Source organism: Letharia lupina, assembly GCF_014066315.1.
Source record: "Letharia lupina isolate WasteWater1 chromosome Unknown contig_20, whole genome shotgun sequence".
Classification (NCBI taxonomy): Eukaryota; Fungi; Ascomycota; class Lecanoromycetes; order Lecanorales; family Parmeliaceae; genus Letharia; species Letharia lupina.
In genome coordinates this window covers 1,159,243-1,171,221 of record NW_023502989.1, presented here as the reverse complement: position 1 = coordinate 1,171,221, position 11,979 = coordinate 1,159,243, and the positions used below count along the sequence as shown (strand labels likewise).

General features: G+C 49.7%; 4 protein-coding genes across 4 annotated transcripts; 3 read left to right on the top strand and 1 right to left on the bottom strand.

Moving 5' to 3' along the window:
• Positions 1–133: 133 nt before the first annotated feature.
• On the top strand, positions 134–1,466 carry HO133_005152 (uncharacterized protein; the record flags this gene model as incomplete). The annotated part of the gene is made up of 4 exons (XM_037296064.1): positions 134–240; positions 301–487; positions 633–729; positions 877–1,466. 4 exons carry the CDS (start codon positions 134–136, stop codon positions 1,464–1,466), a joined length of 981 nt encoding a protein of 326 aa, XP_037148762.1.
• Positions 1,467–2,073: 607 nt separating this feature from the next.
• On the top strand, positions 2,074–2,636 carry HO133_005151 (uncharacterized protein; the record flags this gene model as incomplete). Its single annotated transcript, XM_037296063.1, has 2 exons — positions 2,074–2,223; positions 2,364–2,636. The coding sequence occupies 2 exons, from the start codon at positions 2,074–2,076 to the stop codon at positions 2,634–2,636; spliced, it is 423 nt and encodes a 140-aa protein (XP_037148761.1).
• Positions 2,637–3,104: 468 nt separating this feature from the next.
• Positions 3,105–4,884, bottom strand: HO133_005150 (uncharacterized protein; the record flags this gene model as incomplete). The annotated part of the gene is made up of 7 exons (XM_037296062.1): positions 3,105–3,455; positions 3,519–4,109; positions 4,163–4,222; positions 4,278–4,347; positions 4,400–4,439; positions 4,513–4,589; positions 4,697–4,884. The coding sequence occupies 7 exons, from the start codon at positions 4,882–4,884 to the stop codon at positions 3,105–3,107; spliced, it is 1,377 nt and encodes a 458-aa protein (XP_037148760.1).
• Positions 4,885–8,005: 3,121 nt separating this feature from the next.
• On the top strand, positions 8,006–10,681 carry HO133_005149 (uncharacterized protein; the record flags this gene model as incomplete). Its single annotated transcript, XM_037296061.1, has 5 exons — positions 8,006–8,019; positions 8,109–8,276; positions 8,416–8,621; positions 8,670–8,955; positions 9,013–10,681. The coding sequence occupies 5 exons, from the start codon at positions 8,006–8,008 to the stop codon at positions 10,679–10,681; spliced, it is 2,343 nt and encodes a 780-aa protein (XP_037148759.1).
• Positions 10,682–11,979: the final 1,298 nt, after the last annotated feature.

Sequence of the window (11,979 nt, the reverse complement as noted above, 5' to 3'; positions counted from 1 at the left end):
CGGCCAAGTCTTCACCGAGGTTTCATGTCCAGGAGGACCTATGACCTTAGACTGGGTATGGAAAACTCAGGGTAGCTCCAGGGAAGCGGCATGCTTCAGATCATCAGGTCCTGGATGTTCATCACTCGCCAACATGGCCATTCGAAGCGCCCTTAGTCATTCATTCAATATCACTGCCGAGAGTCTTGAGGGGCTACCTTGGGAGGTTGCAAGTCTGCTTTGGGAAAGACTCGTCGCTTCGTAGGCTCAATTTTGACTCCTGACTGGCACAAAATAAGGCTGACAAGAGGACTTGCACAGACAACTAGTCAGCGTGAAGGTCTGGAAGGCTTTTGCTGTTGCGTATCCGAATGAAGGCATCGATGCCCTGAAACGAAAGCATCATGTCATAGCAAGACCCAACATGAAACTCGGCGATTATGTCGCCTCTCTTATCTCACCCTTATATCATTGGGTGACCTTCCTGTCGCTGAGCAACGTCACCTGCGTACGTATTTCCGGAATCCATCTTTCCTATTTCGGATGAACAGTTGGGTCTTGGGACATGCCATGGGATTGTCTACTTTGTAGACATGTTTCAAGGCTCAATGCACCCCTTCAGAGGCACTACTGACTCCAAAGTTGTAAGCCAGTCCCGCACCGATCTTGTCCAGATTTCCCAGCTTACTAACCTCGGAGTCTTGACTATCGGACGGAAATTTACCACTCCAGACATTGGGCTCGACGACAGTACGTCTTCATTTCGGCGCGATCTCTTTGTAATCTCTACCCTGACCTGAGTTCTGATACACGTGTCGAGAGTATCGTACTCATTGGCCTTGTTTTGTGAATCCTTTTCCACAGCAAAGAAGCAGTACTGATTCGCGAAACTTGAAGGCATCATCAGAGGCTGGGGACGAAGTGCTTCATCAACAGATGCCTTTAGAATACTCCGAGTCCTCAATTGCCGTTCGCAAAAGGACATCACTGCCAACGTCTTCGCCCATCTCAACCAATTCCCGGCGCTATCGGTATTCAATGTCGAGGACTGCAATCTTGGTCCCAAACACAGACAAGCGGCGCAAAACCATAAATGGAATTACAAAACGGGAAAAGACCTCAGCGAATGGCTCGTAAAAGGCGGTGCGACTAGCGCTGGATGGGATTCGATAGTTCACGCGAGCTTTCAACTTGGCGGAGCATTTAGCAAGACGACATTGACGGCTGAAGGTGTGGAGGCCATTGATGCAATCCCAGTACTGCACATGTCCATAGGAGCCAATCAACCAGACGCGCTGGTCGACGTAACAGGAGATCAAAGCTTGAGGTCATTCTACCGTGAGCGGGTTGACACCTTTAAGTTCCCAAATAAGAGACCGTTGAGTCAGAACATTGCACCAAGCATCAAGATGTCTTACCAAAAGCCAACCTTACGAGCATCAAAGCAGCAAAAACTGGAAGATGTTTTGACAGGGTTTGGGCGCTGAAGCTGCGAGCTAGAGAGGGAGAAACGTCAAGATCCCGAAGCCGAGGCTAAAGCGACCTCGAATGAACTAGATTGTAACTTACTTTATTTATGCCATTCTGCGCAGTTGTTTTGCCAACTCTCTTTCGGTGCCCAACCAAATTGATGTCGATGGCGACTCAATTGCCTCAGATACCAGAGGTTCAACGAATCAGCCCTTTGATTATCAGGATCCTAGGAGGCAACGCTGGCCAATTCACTTTGCAGGGTCAGATATTTGCGGGCATCATTTTAGCAAGTGCTGATTTTGCGAAGGAACGAACACCTATCTTGTGGGTAGGGGCCCATCCCGTCTCTTGCTCGACACTGGCGAAGGCAAATCTTCCTGGTCTCACTGCCTCTCCTCGATTCTCATATCGGAATCCACCACGATATCTCAAGCTATCATTACACATTGGCATCCTGACCACGTTGGCGGCGTGAAAGACCTCCTCTCCTTTTGTCCTAAGGCAACAATTTATAAGCATGATCCGGCAAGCGGACAGAAACCGATTTATGACTGCCAAATCTTTGAGACAGAAGGAGCTAAGTTGCGAGCATTCCATTGCCCTGGCCACACTGCGGACCATATGGCTTTCGTATTGGAAGAGGAGAACGCAATGTTCACAGGCGACAATGTCCTGGGACATGGAACAGCAGTGTTTGAGGATTTAGCCGTGTATCTTGACAGCCTATCACGCATGCGGGAGCAATTCCACGGCAGAGCCTACCCGGGTCATGTAAGTCCATTTCAGAGTGTTTTGTTGCTCTCTGGGCCCGAATACCGAGTCACAGTAGATGTTTGGGGAGAAGAAAGCTATTTTAGTCTTTAGGGATTTTGCCTTGAAGAGGCAACACGCTGACTCCAACATGTGCGCAGGGTGCAGTAATAGAAGATGGACGGACTCGGATTGAGGAATACATCGCACACAGAAAGCAGAGAGAAGAGGAGATCTTGCAGGCACTCAGGGATATTGGGAAAGAGGCGACGTCATTGGAATTGGTGAAAGCCGTGTATAAAGATGTGCCAAGCAATCTGCATGTGCCAGCCGCTAACGGTGTAGTGCAAGTCTTGCGGAAGCTGGAGGGTGAGGGAAAGGTTGCACAATGTCAACATGAGAGTTGGCAGATAGCTGATAAAGCGACTCTCTGACCGGCAAGCAAGGGAACTCCTCAGTTCTACGGGAAGCTAGTACTGGATCGTGACCCAGGTTTCCAGCGGGTCAGTCCCCTGGCTAAGGCTTGCACGATCCTAAACATGGTCAGGAGTAGCAAATCCCGAACATTCTGGCAAACTAGCGGTGAGCGCCATGACATGTTGCTAAGCCCTGGCGTTCACCCATCGCTCGACGTTAAGCATGTTTGGGATGCATGGAGTTCTCCCTTTCTATGACAGCAGAGAAAGGCGTGTCCAAAAAATGACGGGATCGCACGAAGTAAAAGGATATAGGTATGTATTCGAATCTAGACTCTATGATAGACCCCACATAAAATTCGCTGCACTTGCGCCTAAACCATTCCCATCCCAACACGCCAAAAATGCGGCACAAGTTCATAAGACGCGACCATGCATGCACAAATCCGAGTCCCAGGGAACAACGTCTCTCGAAGCCGTCATCCATCATGCACCAGTAACATCACTGTCTCGCAGGCCATAATCTTCGGCCTGCAGTCCCTGGAGAGCTTTCTTTCCGTCTTCAGTCAGATCAGGCTTCCCGTTAGCAGTAACAGCGTCAGTAAAGAACCTTGGCTTCCACTCCTCGTTCTTCTCTTTCCTTTGGGTGGCTTTGTCGCGTTGCCGTTCTTCGATCTCTTGCTTAAGCTTGGTCGCTTCCGTGTATTGTTTGCTCTTTATCGCACTTGTGACGCCAGCCCAGAAACGCTGGGATTCATTTGGAAGTTGTTGATCGACAGGGGGAATGATTTTGGCGGTCGGGAAAAGGGGTCTGAGGTCCAATAAGACCGAAGAATCCTAGCATAAAGATAGATGATTAGACTTTTGTTGCCAGAAGATCCGAAAGAAGCGGAACTTTACCTTCGAGCCTTGTAGTGTGTAGAATATTTGGTCGTGCCAACAGCCATCAAGTCGTGCCAAAACATCCTTTTCCGGGACGTCTTTGATGCGCGTCTTATTGTCATTCTCGGGGTCGTAGGTATATACTACGCCGTTGACCTTGTTCTGTGTCTTGCCCAGCCAATTCTCCTCAAGGTAGTGGAGGATGACTTTCATTTTGGTTTTGCGGCACGTCAAGAAGCAGCTATCCGCGACCGTAACGGACAAAGAGCCTCGAAGCATACCTCCAAGATGTGCGATTGGATGAGTCAGCTGATACTCTTCATCGTCTCGGTGTTTCAAGTTAATGAATATACCCAGATTATGTGCTCCCGGTGTGACTCGGATACTGGTGCCTGTGAATTTGGCGCTTAGCTGATCGAAACCGCGGGCGCTGACACCTTTCACAGGGCAATCGACAAAAAATGCGGATACAGGAGGATGGTGCGAAGTTTGCTCAGTGATATACGATACTCTGATTTGCTTGTTCTTGGTGTCGACATGTTGTGTAGCAGATTCTTTGTGCGTCTCGCCGAGTATTGGTGGGGCGTTATCTTCGACTTCCCAGTTACACTGGTGACCAGGTCATTGGGTGCTGCAGTATAGGCTTGAGACGCTTCACATACCCGAAAGAACTCTCCCAGTGTAGAGTTGTAGGGCTTGCACGGCTTGCCTTTGACGTATTTCTATGCACCCCGTGAGCTTCTTGCTCTTGGACGATCTGTAGCAGCGAACACGCACCAAATCTTTGGTGAACCAGAAGCGGAGCACCTCGAGCATTCGGCCAAGACCATCGTTAGAATCGCCGATGCTGCATGGGGGCGTCAGCAGGTACTGAAAGCACCACGGAGGCAGCAGCATACGCTACAAATGTCTCTGGCCGGTCCAAGTAGTTCCAGTATTCTGGAGAATGCATTAGTAGACGTCGCCACAAGTGACCCATGGCGAGGTCGGTGAATTACAGCGGTCTTCGTACCAAGATTTGGTGTGGGTTCGAGAAGTTGGGCGGGTAAAGAGAATCTGACTGAGGCGATATCTGACACGCCAATGAACCTAGGAGGAACCGTGAGCAGCTCTAAGGTAATCTAGAGACCTCACTCTGTCATGGAGGATGGAGAACGGGCCATAGGTCAAGCCCAGACCCTTTTCTCTAAACTCACTTTCGCAGTATGCTCAGAAGAATCCTCAATTTTGAGCTGTCATCAGATTTTTCGGAGATATATGCATCGGGTCTTGAGGTCGTAGTAGTATCTGCCGTGGATGCGATGGAAGTCGCAGGAGACGGTGCCGGCGCGGGCGATGCTTTGGCTTTGTTCGAGGGAGATTCCCCGGAAGAGGGCGAAGTCATGTTGACGGGCCTGGTGTTGGGGGGGGGGTTGTCCCCGTCTGTGGGTAGAGTAGAGGGCCGCGTTGCTGTTCAGTATTGCGGGGTGGAGGGTCTGGGGAGCTGTAGGAGACGATCGTCACCAATATCTTGAATGACGATTAATCTATCTAAATCGAGTAAAGTAAGTAGATGGCACCTCGGCCCCAATCTAAGTGGTAGGTACTTTACCTAGTAAATGGTAAAGCGCGAGCCACGCTAACAGCAACTTCCTTGCGCTCTCTTTGGCCCTGCTTTTTACTATGGTGTCTTGAGTGATTTTTTATCTTATTCTTACCGAGTAGGTCTTTGCACATCGAATTGTGATTTGACCTCGAACCCTCAGTGCATTTGGTATCGACAAACTACTGTATAGCCAGCGAGGTTATTAATACTATGAATTAGTCGGTGGACCTTCCTGCTGCACTGTTGTCTGTTGTGGGTTGAATGACCCGTGGAGCCATTCTCGCGTTGGATTGGATAGCAACACGATGCGTCTCTACAGTCTACATTTGCTACTACTACTTCCCAATTCCTTTAATTATTCTCTCTCTCTCTCTCTCCGAATACTACTAACCTATCGCTCTTTTTTATAATCAACTCAGTATTTCGCCACAACTAGTCAAGAATACATTTGAGTACTTAGCAAGTACTCCAGCGCAGATTGAACCCCACAATGGCATCTGATGGTAGACCAGCCGAAAAGATCGAACCACGATTGCGCAGCTTGTGATTTTGAGCGTAAATACAACTGTAGAGAATTCAAGTCTGATCTCGTTGCATCCCGAAGAGCCAAAGCCTCAAGGTAAAGAGTCAAGCTCGACGTTCGATGCTCCTACGGTAACTTATTCCATTTCGTTTTTGGAGTAGGACGTCATTGACAGATTCGCGAGGCTTGAGGCTCACGATTAATTCGTCTTTTGGAGCGGTTTCATATTTCCTTCTTCTACTTGCTACCTAGCTAGCAACACACGACCATTTGCGAAGGTACCTCAGCTTTGTTTCTGTCATCCCAACGCTTTGAGCCTTTGAGTGTTTCTGCTCTCTTCCTTCCCACACATAATTTCTTCACCTGGCATCAATTAAGCAGATACCGCTATTTCGTGAACGGAAATTCACATGTCTTGTCGTCCAATAGGATGCATGACTCCTCGCACGTTATAAAACGCTTTCACTATTCCCTCCAGAATGTGATTCATTGGCCCCGGAAGGAAAGACCCCAGGACTATAGGGTGATATCTCTTATACTTGAAAGATATGGGGAACCACTTTGCATTGTCTCTGTGGGGACTGCTGAGGCAGCGATCATTGGAGGTTCGCGACCTTCACGGCCGAGTATGGCTCATGATCTCCCTACTGATCGTCTCTGGATATTATTATTACATCTACTGTGGTTTCTTTTAAGGTGATCGTCTTTGCTCTAGATTCTGTAAACGAACAAAGAGTACTGTGGCTGTGCAAATATTTTCCCGATCTTTTCTCCAATCGGAGAAACGACGCGGAGTGTGGCTGAGATCGCTTCCCCAAGGGCTTTCCCGCGAAAAGACAGCACGATCGGCGTTTGGAGCTTCCTTTTGATGTAGCTTGGCAACGATGTTCTCAGAGTTCCATGACGCGAACGCAAGACCGCAAGAGTAAAGCCGTACCGATACTGGATCGTTGGACCCCCCGGCTACATCTATGTGATGCAAAAACAACCCGGGATTCAGCTATCTGCAGCTTCAGGGGTGCTTGGGGGGGTGGGATCTCCGTTATTCCATTGGCCCATGCTCTCTGTATGCGCCGACACTGTCATGGAACCCAATTTTATGTCGGTGCCCTATTTGCCATGCAGGGAGGTATGGGAATGTTCGGGTGAAACAACAATATACAGGTCAAATAATAGTAATATGTCGTAAGATGGGGTTGTGCACGCATTCGGATCACCTCATCTCGGTTAGAGGTTGGTGAAGGGGGGGCCAATCCCCTGAAATGGTTCAGAGGACTGCATTATTGTTATTATTATTATGATTGACAGTGGTATTATTGTTATGAAAGTGCATCGGCTTCGCGAACCTATGGGCGCTTGGCAAATTTCGAGAGCCAATACTGCCGGTACCATCATCGGACACGCGGCTACAGCAGAGAGGGACTAATCGCTTCACCTGTGACCTCCGAGTACTGCCACATCACCACTCTCAAGCGCCTCGTCTCAGGGTCCAGAGCGGGAGAGAAGTGTGGCTGAGGATGAGGGATTTGCAGAGAAGCGCCACATGAACGATGAGGCACGTCGTCACCGACACACGGTCGCAATGCTTTAGCGAGAGAAGGAGTTGCCAGAGAAGGGAAAGATGAACGGGTTTTCTGCTGCAGGGGGGGATGGGAGAAAGCCACAGGAGAGACGGAAGCAGCGAGGAAAATTCCTTGGCCCAAAAGTCAAAAGAAGCCCCACTACCACAAGGAAGCTAGAGATGCTGCGATCTACATTGAGAACCTCTTTTAGCGCTGAATGAGAGTGGCTCCGGTGTATTCCCCTTTGTGGCGCAACTCCCTGCAAGTTTGCTAGTTTGCTTTTTCTTTTCTGACACTATCCTTATCCTAGAGCCACACCATCTTCCTGTAAGGTAAGGTAAGGTAAGGTAAAGGTAGTCGTACTCTAATAAAACCTTTGACGCTCGGGAGTTCACCATGCCCACGTCCATGCCCACGTCCATGCCCATGCCCATGCCCATGCTCCAGGTCAAGCCTCCAGGCACTCGTTTCCATCGAGCATGCATTACAGTTAGCTCTCGTCGCTTCCACGTGACGCTATGGTATAATCCCTTTTACGAGTCCATTACAACGCACGCTCTTGAAGCATACTACGCTTCACTACCTGGGCCTATCAAACTCTCCCGGGTTCGCACTTCCTTCTAAATACCTTGTCCTTACCCAATTCCCCTTGTCCCTGTCATAACTCCATTATTTTACCCTACCTTCTCCGACGCCCTTCTACTGGATGTGACCTGCATACATCTAAAAGCGTCCAGCACAGCCACTTCTTCTTCTTCTTCTTCCTCGTCTTCTGCTTCTTCTTCTATATGAGTCTCTTATAAGAGCCTCTTGAGGAACCAAGTCACCTCATGCCATGTTTCGCAATCGGTATGTACCCTGACTGCTCGCTCATCTTCAACCCTCCAATGTCATTCGTCGCCTATCTTCATGATACTGACTCTCTCTACCCTTGGTAGCAAGAATTCGCAGAAGCCTGCCAACGAGCTCTATGCTGCCTTCAAACAAAGCTTCCCTCATGTAGGGCCCGCCACAACAACACCGTCCTGGGCAGTATCCTCAAACTCTACGCTAGAGACCTCAACCTCACTCACGAGCACATCAATGGACCAAACAATGGATCAGAGGTGCGACGATTAATCTCATTCGGTCATCTCATGGAATGTTTTGAGCCTCGTGTCATTGTTCTTTCTTACCGTTGGGCCCGCTCTTTCCGCTACCATATGGACCCGTCGACTAACAACCTGCTTATTACCTTTGTCGCAGACAATTCGGCGATCAAGACACAAGCAAAGACCAAGACTCAGGTTTTGGCGAGCCCGACGATTGGAGGTTTACTCCATCCATCCTTGATACCAATTCCTTCGCCTTTGCTTCCTTCGCAAACCACCAATCCAGCGATTTCGGTTCGACTCCTGGAGGCACGAACACTGTCTTCCACAACAATCAGGCAGGTGATTTGCACACTCCAGGTATGGGATTCCAGTTGGGGACACCTCTCTCAGTCCCTAATTCCGCAGGCCAAAGTGATGCAACAGCCGCAATAGACATGCACGGTTTCCATACCCACCTACTCCACTCGCAGCCGTTTCAAAACCCCAGCCGGTTCACACCGCAACAATCATACGCGCCTAGTTCTTTCATACACCAAGACTCGGGGTATGACACGATGGAACACCCTAACCACGCTATGCCTGCTCAAAGATCAGGCATTGACGAAGAGCTACCGAGGGAGTCAACATTTATGGGATTTCCAGCAAGACAGTCAGACAGCGTGCAAGCGCATCCTGTGCCAGCAATGGAAAGGTAAGCGACTTGATTCCCATTCCATCATGCATCGACTAACGTTTAAACCGTTTTCAGTTTCCGTTATCTTGTCACTCTCAACGCGCCTACAGCGATGATCAAAGACTCGGACGAGATTCCTGTCACCTACCTCAATAAAGGCCAAGCATATGCGGTGTCCATAAGCGATAGTATGGGTCTCGGCCCTGCAGCTGGCCCGATTAAATATCGAACCGTCATCCGTATATCATTTGAAGATGAACAGCAAAGACAGCGGCCTTCGGCTTGCTGGCAATTGTGGAAGGAAGGACGAGGTTTGGCCGAATCTCATCTGAGGGGTGGAAAGCTTCAAGCAGTGGAGTATGTTGATCCAAATCAAGGGGGTGACGAAGAGACCAAACGACCGCGTGTCGAGCTGGAGGCGGCCTCTTTCGACTGCTTTTCCGTGACCTGGACTCCTTCAGCAGGCTCAAGCAGCGCAGACTGCTCGGTAGCCGTTCGTTTCAATTTCTTGTCGACCGACTTCAGCCACTCCAAAGGTGTCAAAGGCATTCCCGTTCGCCTATGTGCAAAGACCGAAATCATCTCTTCTGGTACTCCAGATTCGCCCCCTGCCCCGACTGCGGAAGTCTGCTTCTGCAAAGTCAAGCTGTTCCGAGATCACGGCGCAGAACGAAAGCTTTCGAATGATGTTGCGCATATCAAGAAGACTATCGACAAGTTGAATCAGCAGATCACTCAGGCTGAGAATGGGCTGAAAGACCTTGGAAAGCGTAAAAGGAGTGGCGCCGACAAAGGTGGCAGTCATCGAGCTGGCAAAGTTCAAAAGCACAAAAGGACCTGGTCTGTCTCATCTCAGGGATCTAATGGTCGGCCCCCTGTCGAGGAAGACCTTCACATGAAGCTTGCGACGATGCAAGACATGTTCACTTCGACTCGTCCGGTCAGCGTACTCTATCTGAAAGGGTATGAGCAAGATGATCCAGACGTCTTCCCAGTGTCCTTACCGGGGGAGCCCATAGACTTGACCAAAGTCGGCCAATCTGACCGCAAGGCTCTCAGCGAGTCGACACCCACCAACTCTTACATAGCCTCGCCTTCGCCAAGTTCACGGTCTATGCCATCCGATTCACGGCCTTGTGAGCCATCAAGCTTTCAAAAGCCTGCGCCCTTCAATTCAAACCAGCACCTGCCGAATGAGTGGGAACAACAACTTGTTCGACATCAATTCACAAGCACGAACTTCTCAGGATTTCCATCTTCGAACACGGCAATCAAGGTGCCAAAAGGGCACACTGACGAGTCGATGTCGAATTGGATTGAAGCGTTTGAAGTTGACCCCTCCTACAAAGCCCCGGCTGAAAAGCCGATCAAGCCTATCGCTTGCTTTTATGTTCTCATCAAAGTGATCGGTGATACCGCCGGAGAGGACTACTACAGGGCAGTCTACCTCATGGAAAGGACAGTCAAAGACCTTATTACGAGCATTGCCATGAAGTGCGGAGTCGACCCTCGACATGTCACACGAACATTGAGAGTCAATTCAAGAGGACTCAAGATCATGGTCGACGATGAGGTCGTTGGAGAACTCCCAGAAGGCCAGGACATGATTGTCGAATTTGCCCAAGTGAACGCCAGCACCGCCTTCAAGCAGGAAGCAGGCTCCGGCGCGAGTACTCCCAAAGCGACTCAAACACCTACCAAGAGCACCAGCAGTGCGGCTCTGGAAATGAGACTTCTATTCTAGGATACACAACCTGCGCCTCGACCTCATTTTGAATGATACCCCAATTCGCATTACGACGTCTACGATAAATCGCCTTAGCCTACGGCTCAACGCTGGTTCCCAAAAATTTGTGCTGTCAGCATACTCTGCTGAAGAACTGCCAGATGAAAGCATCGACTCATTGCTGTACAACCCTGTGTCTAACAGTTCCTGGAGCGGTGTGCTACTAGCTGCTACTACTTGCCCTAGATTGGTATCCATTACGCGAGCATTCTTTTTTCGATCCCCCCGACAGTTCAGCGCAAGACGATACACGAGTCCTTGTGTTGATGATTATGATGAACATGCGGGAAGCTACTCTTCGTGCTACCATTGCCATTGGTATAATCCTTGACGCACACAATGTATTTATTCATCTTGACGTGTTCCTCGACTGTTTTAAAGATACCCAAAGTTAGCCGCTCGAATATCGACGCAGGCACTATACAAATTCATTCTCCTCAGACCCAAGTTCAGTTGAAGATTAATTTGCACATGACCAGTGCCGTCCAGTACTCTAGACCAGGTGATCAGGCGAAACCACGGTTCTATTACGGATTGGATCACAAGGATAGCTTCGATCTGCAAAGCGCAAAAGTCAATCGCACCGCTCTACTCCTAGACGGGGAGAAGGAGAAAGGAGGAAAGCGCGCATACCAGGGCACAACGGCTTGACCGAAGTGCTCGGCTGATGCTGGCATGATGAACAGCGCTGAGAAGTGGTACCATGTGCACCCATGCATTGCACGCAGTCTTTCGACAGCATCTCGGGAAAGCCTCGACTCTCTGAGTAATCGTACTATAGAGTACAAGCGCTGGACCCGCAGGGACCCCTTAGCTGTGGCGTTCATTCTCTTGCCCCCGGTCATGAGGTCCTCGTGGAGTGTGGCTTAGACCGCCGATCATTATCCTCTGGAACGTGTCGAGACTTCCAGGGTCCTCTCGGCGCGTCGGAGATACTACGGTAGTACTTGATTATTTTCAACTCCTCTGCTGGCTGTGGCTGTGTGGCTCGGCTTTCCGGCGGACGGATTAATCATACGCTTCATGATATTGGTCCAAAGTTCAACACACTCATAGCATGCCGATCGCGGTTATATCTCCCGGGCCAGACTTGTGGATTGACATGATGACTTGGGTACCATTGCAGCACAGTATAGCTGTAGCTGGCATGAGTACAACGGGAGACTCTAGCCCCATGGCAAAGCGTCTTCGGTTGATCGGCGGATGGTCTTCCGCTTCCTTCATCGGCAGGACAAATCACATCCTCTCAAAAGAAG